Source organism: Anolis sagrei, chromosome X (genome assembly GCF_037176765.1).
Source record: "Anolis sagrei isolate rAnoSag1 chromosome X, rAnoSag1.mat, whole genome shotgun sequence".
Classification (NCBI taxonomy): domain Eukaryota; kingdom Metazoa; phylum Chordata; class Lepidosauria; order Squamata; family Dactyloidae; genus Anolis; species Anolis sagrei.
Genome location: NC_090034.1, coordinates 76837581 through 76854541, shown reverse-complemented (window position 1 = coordinate 76854541; position 16961 = coordinate 76837581). Strand labels below are relative to the sequence as shown.

The window sequence follows — 16961 nt, the reverse complement described above, 5'->3', positions numbered from 1 at the left end:
AATAGGAAAACAAAACTAAATACAACCAGCAGATAAAGATAGTGAGACGTCAGTGTTTAAAAATACTCCAGAGAACAAAAATACTTTAGAAAACTCATGCAATGCTTTATTGTAATGTATAAACTTCCTGATCTCTTTCTGTAGTGATACTTGAGTGCCATTTGTTTTTTGCTTCACCTGTTTCTGAGAATATCTTACTGCATCTCCTAAACTGTCCTCTTCCTTGTTATTTCTTAGGTCTCCATCGCCACCCCCTCGCCGGCACTCTCCAACACCCAGACGATACTCTCCTCCAATACAGCGAAGATACTCTCCTTCACCACCTCCAAAGAGAAGGACATCTTCTCCTCCTCTCAAGAGAAGGGCATCTCCTTCTCCACAAACGAAGCTCAGAGTCTCTCGCTCTCCTCCCCCAAAGCAAAGAGGCTCTCCTCCTGCAAAGAGACGTTCACCATCGGTATCTTCCAAGCACAGGAAAGGGTCTCCTCCCAGCCGGTCCAGCCGTGACGCCCCAGTGCAGAACAAGCGGCATTCGCCTTCCCCGCAGCCCAGGCCCTCCCGTACCTCTGCAAGCCCCCCTCTGCTACGCAGAGGAGCTTCACCTTCACCCCAGCGAAGACAGTCTCCGTCTCCAAGCACTAGGCCCATCCGGAGAGTCTCAAGGACCCCAGAGCCCAAAAAATCCAAAAAGTATGTTATTTAGTGTCGGATAGAAGGCTTCTTTTGATATTATGAAGGCAAATGGGTCATGACGTATACCAAAGGAAAATGTTGGGTGTAAACTCTGTAACAAGCCCATTTTATTTTGGATGTGAGATTTCAGAGTACAAATCAGCTAATTTTTAAAAGATGGGCCTGATTTGAAATTGTTAAATCTCTGCAACCATGAATTGCCCATGACTAAAATTTATTTCCATTTAAAAGGATGGGACATAGGGTTTCCAGTGATTACTGCTAGATGCCTCTCCCAGCTTTTGGAGTGATTTTAAAAAGATTTATTTCTGGCTCAAACATGCTTAATAAAACTCAATAACTTATTAACCTTACTAACTTTTTGTGTAATGGCAACATATGGCCATTGTGAAACATGCTGCTTTGAAATTGGGTTCATTATTTTGAAACACCATGTTTTTTTAATTCCCTCTTTGCAGTCCTATTCAAGGCATCATGACAATCATACAGATGCATTTTCCTAAAACTGAAGGGATTTCAGTCTGCATAATTCTAGATCAGACATACAAACTTAGACATGAATTATGACATCAAATTTCATAGAGATTGCTTATACAGATATACTAAATATAAAAAGCAGATTGTTTTTGAAATCTTGAAAAAATCTGTTTTACTTCCTAGATTAGAATGAAGTTTACGCATAGAAAATATGTATTGGCAATTTTAAATGGAACATACCAGTTTTGGAAAGAAGTGGGAGGAAAATAATAATAATAATAATAATAATAATAATAATAATAATAATAATGTGGCTGCATTCCTAGAAAGTATACTGTGTACTTCATTCGCAAATGTGCTCTCTCTTTCAGGGTTTCCCCACCAAGTCCACACTCTGTGAGAAGGAGATCTTCATCCAGGTCTGTTTCAGGATCACCTGAACCGCCCCCGAAGAAACATCCAGTACCTGAATCACCTGCTCGGTCTCGATCACCTGCTCACTGGTCTCCACCAGCAGCTGCAAAGAAGGCTAAAAGTCCTACACCAAGTCCATCCCCAGGAAGGGTGCGTATCTTCCAGTGCAGTGGTTCTCAACCTTCCTAATGCCGCAACCCTTTAATACAATTCCTCATGTTGTGGTGACCACCAACCATAAAATTATTTTTGTTGCTACTTCATAACTGTAATTTAGCTCTTGTTATGAATCGTCTTGTAAATATCTGATATGCAGGATGTACTTCCACTCACTGGACCAAATTTGGCACAAATATTCAATATGCCCAAATTTGAATACTGGTGGGATTGGGGGGATTGATTTTGTCTTTTGGGAGTTGTAATTGATGGGATTTATAGTTAACTTACAATGAAAGAGCACTCTGAATTCCACCAACCATGACATTGACACACAGAACTCCCATGACCAACAGAAAATACTGGAAGGATTTGGTGGGCATTGACCTTGAGTTTTGGAGTTGTAGTTCACCTACATCCTGAAAGCACTGTGGACTCAAACAATGCTGGATCTGGACCAAACCCGGCACAAATACTCAATATGCCCAAATATGAACACTGGTGGAATTTGGGAGAAATAGACCGTGACATTTGGGAGTTGTAGTTGCTGGGATGTATAGTTCACCTACCATCAAAGAATATTCTGAACCCAACCAACAATAGAATTGGGCCAAACTTCCCACACAGAACCCCCTGCCTTGAAGGGACTTGCAGGCACCAGCCTCTCTTCAGCTTTGCACTCACTCCCTTTCCCGCATGTGTGCACCACGCTGCCATGCGCCGAGCACACCTGCTCTCCCCTCCGCCTGCTCTCCCCTCTTCTCTTGGAGTCTCAGAAACAGCTGAGAGGCTGGCTAATCACAGCGGAGGAAGACTTTTGATGGGAGGATTCGCTGTCTGTTTCCCAAAAGGAAGAGAAGGACAGGTGGAGAGATCTTCAGTCTTCTTTGCCAAAGGGGTTCCTAAGGCCATCAGAAATATATGCTTTCTGATGCTTTTTGGCGATCCCTCTGAAACCCCCTTGCGACCCTCCCCCCAAGGGTCCAGACTCCCAAGTTGAGCAGCGTTGTTCTAGAGGCTTCTTTTCAGTCTATGCACTCGAATTAATCAACCATGCTCTTCAGCTGACTGCGAAAATGTTTAGTTTTGTTAATGCAGCTGTAAACATGTCTGGCAATGTTATATCCACAACTACTTTATTACAACTTGATCCCTAGTGTATTTATGTGATGAACCAGCTTTTATTTCAGCTGTGTGGGCCTTGTTTGTATTTTTCTAGAAACATATGGCCTTTGCCAGTTTATTGGCTTGAAATGTATTGCTTTTGCAGTGTAGATGTTTTCTTTTGTTTTAGGTATGATACGGAGAAGTGTCTAATGTTTTAAATAAAATAAACACCGAAACACTGTTTGACTTTACAGAATTCTGATCAGGAAGGTGGAGGTAAAAAGAAGAAGAAGAAGAAGGATAAGAAACACAAAAAGGAGAAAAAGCACAAGAAGCACAAAAAGCATAAGAAAGAGAAGGCTGCTGTAGCTGCTGCAACAACTGCCATTGCCACACCTGCAGAGGAAGGGCCGGAGAAAGATCTAGAGCCCAAAAAGGTGACTATTGTGTATTTTTAAATGTATATGTGTGTTTGTGTATAACAATTTCTGTATTGCATATTGCGAGGAATTGAAATGCTGATTGACTTGGTTAAATGTTCAGAAGCCAGGGCAGAACCACCATAGTATTGCATATAAAGTTTGCACCTTTCATGTATGATAAAGAATGTGTATTGTGTTTTCATGGGTATTCCCTGCAGTCTTTTAAAATCTGTCATAGTTCAGAAAATAAGATTTAGATGGGAAAAAACAGAAGGGATAATGACAACCTAAAAAGAACAAAGACTGGATAACAAGTGAAGAAAAAGCCAAAGAATTTTATAAAAGACTTGAGAAAGGAAGATGCCTCAATCCTTTCAGAACTCTTGCCAAGGAAAGGTAAAAAGAAGAAAAGACCCCGTTTTCACTCCCCAAGGATGAAAAATATAAATCAGAACAGGCAACAGCAAATATTGATGATTTAGATCAGGGATCCTCAAACTAAGGCCCGAGGGCCGAATACGGCCCTCCAAGGTCATTTATCAGGCCCTCACTCAGGGTCAACCTAAGTCTGAAATGACTTGAAAGCACACAACAACAACAGCAACAACAATCCTATCTCATCAGCCAAAAGCAGGCCCACACTTCCCCATTGAAATACTAATGTTTATATTTGTTTAAAATGTTCTTCATTTTAATTATTGTATTGTTTTTTGCACTACAATTAAGGTATGTGCAGTGTGCATAGGAATTCATTCATGCTTTTTTCAAATTATAATCCGGCCCTCCAACAGTTTGAGGGACTGTGACCTGGCCCTCTGTTTAAAAAGTTTGAGGACCCCTGATTTAGATGATGGGGAACTTGGAGAAGATGAAATGGATGAAGAAAATAGAATGGAAGATGAGTGACCGACAATTGAAATGCTACTCAGGAAGTGTAAACGGACTAAATTCTCCCAATAAAAGAAAAATAATATTTCAGCAAATCATTAAAGAAATTATCAAATTGTGACTCTCCAAGGGACTCATATTTCCCAAAAACATGTGGTGCATCTCATACATAAAAAGATTGAAAAAGAATATTATTTATCATCACCACTTTGCTGGCCGAAAGCGAGGAGGAGCTGAGGAGCCTTCTAATCAAGGTGAAAGAAGAAAGCGCAAAAGCGAAAAAACCCAAGATTATGGCAACAAGAATGATTGACAACTGGGAAATAGAGGGAGAAAACATGGAGGCCGTGACACACTGTATTTCTAGGTGCAAAGATGACTGCAGATGCAGACTGCAGCTAGGAAATCAGGAGACGCTTATTTCTTGGGAGGAGAGCAATGACCAATTTCGATAAAATAGTGAAGAGTAGAGACATCACACTGGCAACGAAAATCCGCATACTCAAAGCAATGGTATTCCCCGAAGTCACCTACAGATGTGAGAGCCGGACCATAGGGAAGGCTGAGCGAAGGAAGATAGATGCTTTTGAACTGTGGTGTTGGAGGAAAGTTCTGAGAGTGTCTTGGACTGCAAGAAGATCAAACCAGTCCATACTTCAGGAAATAAAGCCCGACTGCTCATTGGAGGGAAGGATAGTAGAGGCAAAGATGAAGTACTTTGGCCACATCATGTGAAGAAAGGAAAGCTTAGAGAAGACAATGATGCTGGGAAAAATGGAAGGAAAAAGGAAGAGGGGCTGACCAAGGGCAAGATGGATGGATGGTATCCTTGAAGTGACTGGATTGACGTTGAAGAAGCTGGGTGTGGTGATGGCCGACAGGGAGCTCTGGCATGGGCTGGTCCACGAGGAAACGACTGAACAAATGAACAACAAATTATTTATCATATGAAACAAAGAAGAGAGGGGTAGTAATTTATGTCAAAGAAGAAATCCCATCAGAACTTAAATTTAAGGACCAACACAGAAGGGTTGTTGCTATATTGATAACCATGGGAAGGGAGAAAACCTTAATATGCAATATTTACACCCCAAATGGGCCAAAAATCAATTTTTTAGAATACCTGAAAGAAAATATACAAAAAATTGAATTCGATAATCTAGTAATTTTAGGGGATTTCAATGGTGTTCTGGACAAAAATGTGAATAAAAATGACAATCAAATAAAAAAAACAAAAAACAATGGCTTACTCCCCAAAAGCTTTATTTTAAAGAGGAATTCGACTTACAGGACTCATGGGGACCTGTAATGCTAAAGAGAAAGATTACACATACTATTCCCACCGCCACCAGACATGGTCTAGAATTGACATGATCTAGATTTCAAACACATTAGCAACAAAGATCCACAACACTAAAGTACTCCCCAGAGACAGTTCGGACTATTGTCCACTAGAAATAACATTCCATCAAAAAAAAATATTCATGGAAATGGCGCTTAAACAGAAACTTATTAAAAACTGAAGATGACATGAAAAAAAGCAAAATTTTTATAAAGGACTTTTTTTTAACACCAATGACACTCTAGAGATAAAACCCCAGACAGTCTGGGACACACTTAAAGCAGTTATGAGAGGTCATCTCATTCAGCAAAATGTTATGAATAACAAAGTGAGAAATAAGGAACTTAAAGACATAGAGAGATTGAGGAAAACGAGAGAGAACTTGAGAGACCTGCATAATCAAAAGATAGTGAGAAAATTGTCCCTTTTAAAGAAAAGAAAACATCATTTAGAATTAGAATCATTAGAATCAAATAAATGCAAATTTGTTAAGCAACAATATTTTGAAAACACGAATATGCCAGGGAAATGGTTGGCGAGGAGAATGAGAAAAAAGAAACAAACCTAACAAATTAAAAAAAAGAGACAAGACACTAATAACTGATAAGGAGATACAACTAGAATTCCAAAACTTTTACAAACAGCTCTACACTAAAGATCAAATATCAGAGGACTCAACGGTACAATTTCTCTCACACCAAAAATTACAAAAGATCACAGAAGAGCAAAGAGAACTATTAAATAAAGATATTTCAGATGAGGAGATTCTAGAGGCCATCAATAAGATGAACGCAAGCAAAGCACCGGATCTGGATGGATACACGGCAGACTTTTGTAAAACAACTAAAGATGAACTCTTACCCTTTCTCAAAAAACTAATGAACCTAATACTACACACAAAAGAAACACCCAATGCATAGAATGAGGCAGAAATTGTTATGATTAAAAAAAATACGGCTGACCCTTCAGATGTATGGAACTATTGACCAATTTCCCTCCTGATTATAAATTTTTTACTAATATCTTGCAAATAGATTAAAGAACTTTTTAAAAGACTGGATTGGAGATGAGCAGGCGGGTTTCCTTCCAAATAGAAGTGTAAAAGATAACCTAAGGACTACCATTGATACAATCGAATATTATGACACAAATACATAAAAAGAACTTGCGCTTCTTTCATTAGACACAGAAAAAAACCTTTCATAATTTGAATTGGATTTTTTAAAAAATATATTAGATGAAATTGACATAGGCTTTCAATTTAAAAATGCAATAAATGCAATTTACTTTAATCAAAAAGCAAGAATACAAATAAATAGCCGTTTAACAGAAAAAAAATTCAGTTAGTAAAGGAACTCGCCAAGGTTGCCCGCTATCCCTGTTAATATTTATAATGGCGTTGGAGATCCTGTTGAAAGCATTAAGAGATGACCACGAGGTGAAAGGCATGAAAATAGTCAAACAGAAATATAAAACAAGGGGATATGCTGATGACATCATCTGTATAGTAGAAGACTCCCAACAAAAACACACAAAACTGCTTAAACAAATTGGAAAAGTTTGGAAAAGTAGCAGGATTCAAATTAAACGGAAACAAGACAGTGATACTAACCAAAAATATGTCCAAAAATAAACAAGAAGAATTACAAAATAAGACTGGCTATCAAATAAGATCAAAAATAAAATATTTAGGAATCTGGTTAACAGCAAGGAATGCTTAACTCTTCAAAAATAATTATGAAGAGACTTGGAAAAATATAAAAAAGATCTAATTAATTGGAAAATTTAAAATTTATCACTACTGGGGAGAATAGCTATAATAAAAATGAGCACACTCCCTAAACTTCTATATCTCTTCTAAAACTTACCTATAATATGCAATGTGAAAATGGAATAAAGACATATCAAAATTTATTTGGAACGGCAAGAAGCCAAGAATAATGTTTGCTTTTATTGTTTATGATATTGTTTTTATGCTGTTTTATATTTTGTTGTTCTGTTTTTAACTGTGCGTTGTCTGGGCATGGCTCCATGTAAGCCGCCCCATGTCTCTTTGGGGAGATGGAGGTTGGGTAGAAAAATAATTTTATATTATAAAATTTAAAATTATGATTGATAAGAAAACCAAACGAGGATTCGGCTTGCCTGATTTCAAAGCTATTTCAAAGCGTGTGCACTGATGTGGGTTAAAGACCCTAAAGAAAGAAAACATATTGACACTAGAATTTTTTGGCCTGAGAGTGGGCTAGCACGCCTATATCTGGTATGAGAAAACAAAAATTGGAAAAAAAATGGTAATCATTTTATTAGATCCGCTCTTATAAAAGTCTGGGATAAATATAAGAGATATTTCTACACAAAAACCCCTCTATGGCTATCCCCGATAGAAGCAAAACAAAGGAGTCTTTTGGGATGGAGGACCTGGCTGACATTAAAGAATTGCTAATAAAGAGCAATAATAATTTTGATTTAAGACCACAAGACGAACTCGAAGTATATAAGAACTTAACATGGCTCCAATACTTACAAATAAGGGACATATTTAAACAAGACAAAATAGTAGGATTTAACAATAGGGAGGAATTTTGGGACCAACTGATCAAAACAGAAAAGAAAAATGTCACAAAAATTTATGACAAACTTTTAAAATGGGCAATTGAGATGGAAGGAATTAAAACTGTATGAAAAATTGGGCAACACAACAAGTCGCTCCTGTTGTGTCAGGAGCGACTTGAGAAACTGCAAGTTGCTTCTGGTGTGAGAGAATTGGCCGTCTGCAAGGACGTTGCCCAGGGGACGCCTGGATGATTTGATGTTTTTATCATCCTTGTGGGAGGCTTCTCTCATGTCCCCGCATGAGGTGGAGTTGAAAGAGGGAGCTCATTCGCCTCTCCCCGGATTCGAACCTGCGACCTGTCAGTCTTCAGTCCTGCCGGCACAGGGGTTTAACCCACTGCGCCACCGGGGGCTCCGGGAGACAAAACTACAGGAATGGCAACAAATTTGGACAAAAAAAGATGTAAATATACCTACCTGTCCGACTGGTTGAAGATGATCTTCAACCGACTGGTTGAAGATTATTCATAGATGGTACATCTCTCCCCCAAAAATTAGCCTAATGTACAAAAAAAAAGCCAGAGTAATTGTTCGAAATGCCACTGACCAATGATAGAATTGAACCAAACTTGGCACACAGAACTCCCATAACCAACAGAAAAGACTGAGTTTGGTAGACACTGACCATGAGTTTTGGAGTTGTAGTTCACCTACATCCAGAGGACATTGTGGACTCAGTGATGAATCTGGACCAAACTTGGCACGGGTTTAGGGAAAATAGACCTTGACATATGGGAGTTGTAGTTGCTGGGATTTATAGTTCACCTACAGCTGAAATGCTACTATACTTGCAGTGTGCCCCTCCCTTCCCCTTTAGTGCCCCCTCCCCAGTGTTTTGACCCCTCCTATCAATCTTTTCCCCCCTCGGTTCCATATCTGTTACAATAACCTGTGTTTTAAACTGTGATTTTAAACTGCTTTCCCTCCTCTTGTGCCCCACTTTGTGCTGGTCAGTGACCGTAATAAAGTTGTGTATTGTATAGTTCACCTACAATCAAAGAGCATTCTTTTTTTAAAAATTATGCTTTTTATTAAGAAATTTTACATAAAGTAAAAACTGATGTTTAGAAAACATACAATGAAAGTGGTGGAACAATTGAAGATGAAAGAACGTTTGAAACTTGATAAAAGAAAAGAAATAGCGAAAGAATACAAAAAGTGGGGGTGGGAGGGAGGGTAAAACAAGAGTGTTTTCCCTGTAAGTTGCTTCCAGGTTCTGTTGCCGAGTTTTTAATTATATGTCTGAAACATTTTTTTGTTCATATAGCATTGTTTTCTTATTTTCCCTTCTATCCTTTAAGTTTCTTTTAATTTTCCTTATATATAAAGTCCTCTGTATTTATTTCTTAGAAATTCCATAAACTGTCCCCAGTCTCTTTCCTGGTGGTGGGTGTTGTTCTGAGCAAGTTTTTGAGTGAGAACGTCCATATTCATGATGTCCATCACTTTCAGAATCCAATTTTCTTTAGTGGGTACTCTTGGTGTTTTCCATAGTTGTGCCAGGGTTATTCTGGCTGTGGTTATTAGAGAAAAAAAAATCTTGTTTGTGTTTTTGTTCATCTCAAAATCTGTGGTCCCTAATAAAAAATACTCGGGCTTAAAGTCAAATCTTAAATTCAGAATGTTTTCTATTTCTTTGTAAATTTGATGCCAGTACTTTTTAACTTGTTTGCATCTCCACCACATATGACTAAAGTCTCCCTTATGTTTCTCACATTTCCAATATTTCCTGTCAATTTTTCCCCCTTTGAATTTTGCCAATTTTTCTGGGGTCAAGTACCATCTATAAAATAGCTTAAACCAATTCTCTTTAAGTTCTGTTGAATATGTATATTTAATTTTCTTCCTCCAGATTTCTTCCCATTCTATCATTTTTATTGGTCGACCTATCTCCTTTGCCCATTTTATCATTACTTCCTTAACTTGCTCTTCTTCGGTTTCCCATGGTAATAGTTGGTGTCACCACCATCTTAAGCTGAAGCAGCTTTTGATAAAAAGTGTATATTATTATTATTATTGTTATTGTTATTATTAACTTTATTTGTACCCCGCTAGCATCTCCCAAAGGACTTGATGCGGCTTACAAAGGCCAAGGCCTCAAACACAACATAACAATACAAACCTAAAGCAAATTAAAAACAATTAAAGCAATATTAAACAGCAAAACAACAAGCAATAAACAATACACCAAAACAAATAAAACTGGGCCGGCCCAGAGTAAAGGGTACAGAATTAAAAGTGCTGATGTGACAGGTGATATGTAAGGATTATATCCTTTTAATTAACTTTGTGACAATTTTTATTATATTGTCCAAAAATTTATCTTCTATCTCAAAACCTTTTTTATCTAGATGAAAACTTTCTTTGATTTGCCAGAACTGAAGCCACATAATCGATGGGTCAATTAATTTTATTTCTTCATGTGTTTTTAGTGTCACTTCTTGTCTATCTATTTTTAATAACTGTTTGTATGTTAACCAATTTTCTTTTGGTAATTCCCTCATATGGTGTGCTTCTTTGGGAGATAACCATAAAAGTGTTTTTGTATGGAATCTATTCTTGTATTTTTTTTTTCCGGGTCTTGATAAGAGCTGACCTAATGAAGTGGTTGTTAAAACTTCTCGCTGTTCTAGGTTTACTTTTCCATAAATAGTGGTGCCATCCTTTCATTTAATCTTGTCCCTCTAGAGATAGTATTTTCTTTTTCCTTAATAGGATCCAATCAAAGAGCATTCTGAATCCCACCATGATAGAATTGGGCTAAACTTCCCACACAGAACCCCCATGACCAACAGAAAATGCTGTATGTATTGTCGAAGGCTTTCATGGCCGGAATCACTCAGTTCTTGTGGGTTTTTTCGGGCTATATGGCCATGTTCTAGAGGCATTTCTCCTGACGTTTCGCCTGCATCTATGGCAAGCTTCCTCAGAGGGTGAGGTCTGCTGGAGCTGGGAAAAAGGGGGTTTATATATCTGTGGAATGACCAGGGTGAGACAAAAGGCTTTTGTAAGTTGGGCTACAAGTTTTTGTGTTCTTTATTTGAGAACACAAAAATGCTGGACCACTCTCACAACCACCATGTCAGACTACACAGAGAAGCCATTGAAATCCACAAACATGTGGACAATTTCAACAGAAAAGAAGAGACTATGAAAATGAACAAAGTCTGGCTACCAGTATTAAAAAATTCTAAAATTAAAACAGCAGAGAGAAAAACAGGCAGGGACATCTAATCACCTTTCAAGAAGAGTTTGCTCCAGGCACAGTCAGCCCATTGTATGCTAATCAAGGTGGTCAGTTGAAAAGATTCACACCTAGCCCAACTTACAAAAGCCTTTTGTCTCACCCTGGTCATTCCACAGATATATAAACCCCCTTTTTCCCAGCTCCAGCAGACCTCACCCTCTGAGGAAGCTTGCCATAGATGCAGGCGAAACGTCAGGAGAAATGCCTCTAGAACATGGCCATATAGCCCGAAAAAACCCACAAGAACTGAGAAAATGCTGTCTTTGGTGACCCCTCTGACACCCCCTCACAACCCCCCCAGGGGTCCTGACCCCAAGGTTGAGAAACAGTGTCTTACATAGTTAGGCCAGGGTAGTGTGCCAAGTTAGCAGAAGCTCTGTGTCTGTCTACATAATGTTGCCTATACTATGATTCTAAATGTAATTGGTCACTTTCCATTGCATTCAGGAGACTGAAAGCGAAGCAGAGGATAACCTGGATGATTTGGAAAAGCACCTGCGCGAGAAGGCTCTGAGGTCGATGAGGAAGGCCCAGGTGTCTCCACCATCTTAAGCTGAAGCAGCTTTTGATAAAAAGTGTACATTGTATTTGGTTTGTACTTCAAGATTTCAATTTCAAATTGCTAAAATGTGTTTGAGCTTTAGACTTTAACATTGGTTGTAATTGCTAGGTTGAAGTTCACCATGTTTTTTTCTAAAAAGGGCATGGATCTTCATTGCAGAAAATGCATTCACAGCATATACCTAGTGATTTCTTATGACAGTTGACATGGTTTCACTAGAATTTTCTTGAGCAGTAAAGGTTTTTCTCTCCCTTCCCCTTTCCTTCTTTCCCGAAGGGCTTTACATCAAGGCTGTCGGACCCAGCAATTTCTCTAAACACCATAGTGCAAATGTTTATGGTTATTTGGCTCTAGTTTCTTCCTCTAGGCCTTACATGGTCTGTACACACAACTGTCAAAGAAATTACATAGGAAAACATGCAAAGGCCCAGGTTTTTCTGTGTTTGCCTGTATTATCTTTTGGTTTATGATTGGAATTAACATTTGAAGAAGTTACCGACATCTTGGCCTGTTGTTTGCCAGAGCGGTTGTTTGGATTTCTTTGGAACACTGGAATTTTCCTTTGTCCCTTACGTCTTTCACCTGTCCTTTCCCATTTTGTTTGGTTTTTTCAGAAGGCAGTTCCCATGATCAGCAGAATTTGGCATACATTTTTGTTTGTGAAATGTTGTTCTTGCCCCACTCATAGGGTTTTTCTTTTCTTTTTTTGGTCTTGTTGTGGTCCTTTGGAATAGTGTGTTACCTTTCAGAGTGTGGATCTCTGAGAGCTTCAGGACCTGAACTTTGGATATTGTCATGTTCTCACTGGGTTTTTGTTTTTTTAAAAGAACTTAAAGCTATTATAAAGCTTGTGGATTAAACAAAATAAATTTCTAAATTTAAAGGATCTTGGCTATTTTATTTTACCTCCTCCCAAGCAGCAGGACTGCCTCCTCCACTTTTTTTGTGGCAGAAACACATGTTGCTTTGGTACAATTAAGATCAAAGGACTGGCATATCTTTATTTATTTATTTGCTCTATTTATAGCCTGCATTTCTCTACCCCAAAGGGAACTCAAAGCAGTTTTACACATGGCAATGATTTGATGCCTTTAGACAACAATTAAATATATTTCAGTTAAAATTTAAAATCAGAGTTAAAATACACATTAAAACATAACATTAAATTTACACCATCCACAATCGTAATCCGGGGCCGTCATCCAAGCATCATATTTCATAGTTATTATTGCACTGTATCTAATCTCTAAAGGCTTGACCCCAGAGCCAGATTTTCACTTTCCTTCTGAAGGCTAGGTGGGAGGCAACAGCTGTAATTTCGTTGGGGAGGGAGTTCCACAGCCGATGGGCCACCACTGAAAAGGCCCTGCCTCTTATTCCCACCAGACGTACCTGCGAAGGTGGCGGGACTGAGAGCAGGGCCTCCCCTGACAATCTTAATCTCCTCGGTGGTTCATAGGAGGAGATCTGTTCGGACAGGTAAACTTGGCTGGAACCGTTTAGGGCTTTATATGCACTTTGAATTGTGCTCAGTAGCAGACTGACAGCCAGTTGAGCTAACACAGCAGGGGGGTTGTATACTCCCTGTACACTATTCCAGTGATCAACTTGCTGCTCCGTCGGACTATTTGAAGCTTCTGAACAGTGTTCAAAGGGAGCCCCACATAGAGTGTGTTGCAGTAGTCTGTTCGGGATGTAATCAGAGTGTAGACTACCATGGCCATGTCTGACTTCCCAAGGTACGGGCGCAGCTGGCACACAAGTTTGAATTGTGCAAATGCTCTCCTGGCTACTGCCAAGACCTGAGGTTCCAGTCTCAGCAATGAGTCCAGGAGAGCTTCCAAGCTGCGAAACTGAGTCTTCAGGGACAGTGTGACCCATCCAACTCAGGCTCTAACCCTATACCCTCTTTGGCCTTTCGACTGACTAGGAGGACCTCTGTCTTGTCTGGATTCAATTTTAATTTGTTCAGCCTCATCCATACAGGTGCCAAGCACAGTTCAGAACAAGAACAGCCTCCTTAGTAGTAGGTGGAAAGGAGTGATAGAGCTGAACATCATCTGCATACAAATGACATTGAATTCCAAACTCCAGATGGTCTCTCCCTGTGGCTTCATGTAGATGTTAAACAACATGGGGGATAATACTGAGCCCTGTGGGGCGTCACAGGACAAATACTGAGGGTCTGAGCAGGTCTGTAGGAAGAGAAAGAAGCTTCACAAACTAGAGGCCTTTTTTAGTGAACCTTTTACTGAGATTATTTCTGATCCAGAATTAAGCATGCAGAATATTTATGGCAGGTATTTGCTAAATGCCCCCTGGTTACGCAGCGGGTTAAACTGCTAAGCTGATGAACTTGCTGACCAGAAGGTCGGCAGTTCAAATCCGGAGAGCGGGGTGAGCTCATGCTGTTAGCTCCAGCTTTTGCCAACCTAGCAAGTTTGAAAAAATGCAAATGTGAGTAGATCAATAGGTAACTGTGCTCCATGCAGCCATGCTGGCCACATAGTGTCTACGGACAACACTAGCTCTTCGACTTAAAAATGGGGATGAGCACCAACCCCCAGTCGGACACAACTAGACTTAATATCGAGGGGAAACCTTTACCTTTAGTAGTAATAATAATAATAATAATAATAATAATAATAATAATAATATACACTGCATAACTGTTGCTCAGATGATCCATTGGAGCTTGTGCCACAAATACCATCTGCCTATGACAAAAAACGTGGGATCGCAAGTCTGAAAAAGTTATGGAAAATGAACATGTCAAACTACTGTGGGACTTCCTAATTCAGACTGACAGAGTTTTGGAGCACAGTACTCCTGACCTCACGACTGTGGGGGGGAAAAAGTATGGATTGTCGATGTTGCAGTCCCAGGTGACAGCAGGATTGCAGAGAAACAACTGGAAAAGCTGACACGATATGAGGATTTAAAGATCGAACTGCAGAGACTCTGGCACAAGCCAGTAAAGGTGGCCCCAGTGGTGATCGGCACACTCTCTTGTAATAATAATAATAATAATAATAATAATAATAATAATAATAATATTTTAATACTATAATATAATAATAATAAAATATTTATTTGTACTCCACCCCATCTCCCCAAAGGGACTCGTAGCGGCTCACAAAGACACTCAAGGTGCCGCACATAAAAATAAAATTACATAGTGCTAAATCAATACATAAATTAACAATATAAACAATGTATCAAATATTACACTTTATTTATATTATTATTATTATTATTATCTTTATTTATACCCCGCAAAATCTCCCAAAGGACTCGATGCGGCTTACAAAGGCCGAGGCCACCGACAACAACAACATACCATACACAGTAAACTCATAAGCAAATAATAAAACATCAAGCAAAACAAAAAAACAGTAAAACAATGACACCGTGACGCAGTTAAAACCAAAGGCCGGGCCAAATGTAATGAACAAATTTAAAAAGTGCTGAACTTGACAGGTAATATGTAGACTTATTTGGAGGTAGGTGCAATGTGCAGATAATCCTGAATCTCTAGCAAAATGCATTTGGGACTTGAAGCCAGGAGTTTCCTATTCTGGAAAGGCACACAGGAACAGCCAGGTCTTCAGGCGCTTCCTAAAGACAGCCAGCATTGGGGCTTGTGTGAGGTCCTTGGGGAGAGAGTTCCAGAGTCGGGGGGCTACTACAGAGAAGGCCCTGTCCCACATCCCCATCAAACGCGCCTGCGACGCAGGTGGGATTGAGAGCAGGGCCTCTCCAGATAATGGAAGGGAGCGTGCGGGTTCGTAAATGGAGATGCGATCACTCTGGTAGGCAGGTCCCAAACCGTTTAGGGCTTTGTAGGTGAGCGCCTACACCTTGAATTGGGACCGGAAAATGAATGGCAACCAATGGAGCTCCTTGAACAGGAGGGTTGACCTCAGTCTGTAAGGAGCACCAGTTAACATCCTGGCCGCCGCCTGCTGGATTAGCTGAAATTTCCGAGCCGTTTTCAAGGGCAGCCCCATGTAGAGCACATTACAGTAGTCCAATCTAGAGGTGACCAAGGCATGGACCACCCCGGCCAGATCAGCCTTTACGAGGTAAGGTCGCAATTGGCGCACGAGTCTCAATTGTGCAAAAGCCCTCCCGGACACCGCCGACGCCTGAGCCTCAAGCTTAAGTGATGAATCCAGGAGGACACCCAAACTGCGGACCTGTGACTTCAGGGGGAGTGTAACCCCGTCCAGCATATTCCACTTTACCTCCCAGGAGGAACTCAGAGTGGATTAAAGTACACATAAAAGGCAAGCATTCAATGCCTTTTTACACAAACCATGACATACAATACACAGATAAGGCAAAGGCCTTTTCCCATTTTGAACTTTGGACTCCTGCTTTAAACAACTGGCCGGAGACGAAAACCCATGAATGCAGACACAGTCCTCCATTCATTGCCAGTAGGAACTCTTCACCTCTTTTATTATTTGGTTGTAGTGTCTAGTGACTGTCACTAGAGGGCAATATCAATCAGATGGGAAGTGATGACATTTCTTCTCACGAAAGCCCCTAGTACATTAGCATTTTAGTGAGTTCTGGCTTTCATTAAAGATTTTCCCAACCCACTTCGTGTGTATTGAGAGCAGTGAAACTTATCCCAGTTCTGAGTCCTCTCCATTGGTGCCACCTAGGGACACACACTTCTCCCATCTTTTTAAGCAACTGTCAACACCTTGCTTGTAGATGTCAACAGGTTGCTCCAAAAGCCATGCTGTGACTTTGGAAATCAGAGTCTCATCATCTGAAAAATGCTTGCCCTTCAGAAATAACTTCCTTGTTGGAAAGAGGTGGAAGTCCGATGGTGCGAGGTCGGATGAAAAGGGGATGCGGTAGAATTTCAACGCCACAGGAGCATGCTTCTTTGATTTGGGCAACAAGTGAGTTGTGAACCGCTGCATTATCTTGCAGAAGGCAAAGGATGCCTTTGGTGAGCATGCCACATTGTCTCTTGGTTTTGATGGCCTCCTGCAATTTCTGCAGCAGTGAAGCATAGAA

At 39.9% G+C, this 16961-nt stretch overlaps 1 protein-coding gene across 5 annotated transcripts in view; it reads left to right on the top strand.

The window, feature by feature from the left end:
• Nucleotides 1-12807, top strand: part of SRRM1 (serine and arginine repetitive matrix 1) — a 42091-nt gene extending 29284 nt beyond the window's left edge. For 4 of the 5 annotated variants that reach the window (XM_060784414.2, XM_060784413.2, XM_060784417.2 and 1 more), the window contains 4 exons: nucleotides 238-690; nucleotides 1542-1734; nucleotides 3102-3284; nucleotides 11810-12807. In XM_060784414.2, the coding sequence (XP_060640397.2) occupies nucleotides 238-690; nucleotides 1542-1734; nucleotides 3102-3284; nucleotides 11810-11914 (934 nt within the window). In that variant the 3' untranslated portion in view covers nucleotides 11915-12807. Of the gene's footprint in view, nucleotides 1-237; nucleotides 691-1541; nucleotides 1735-3101; nucleotides 3285-11805 lie in introns of all 5 variants that reach the window. The other variant, XM_060784415.2, reaches the window with a different exon arrangement.
• The last annotated feature ends 4154 nt before the right edge of the window (nucleotides 12808-16961 follow it).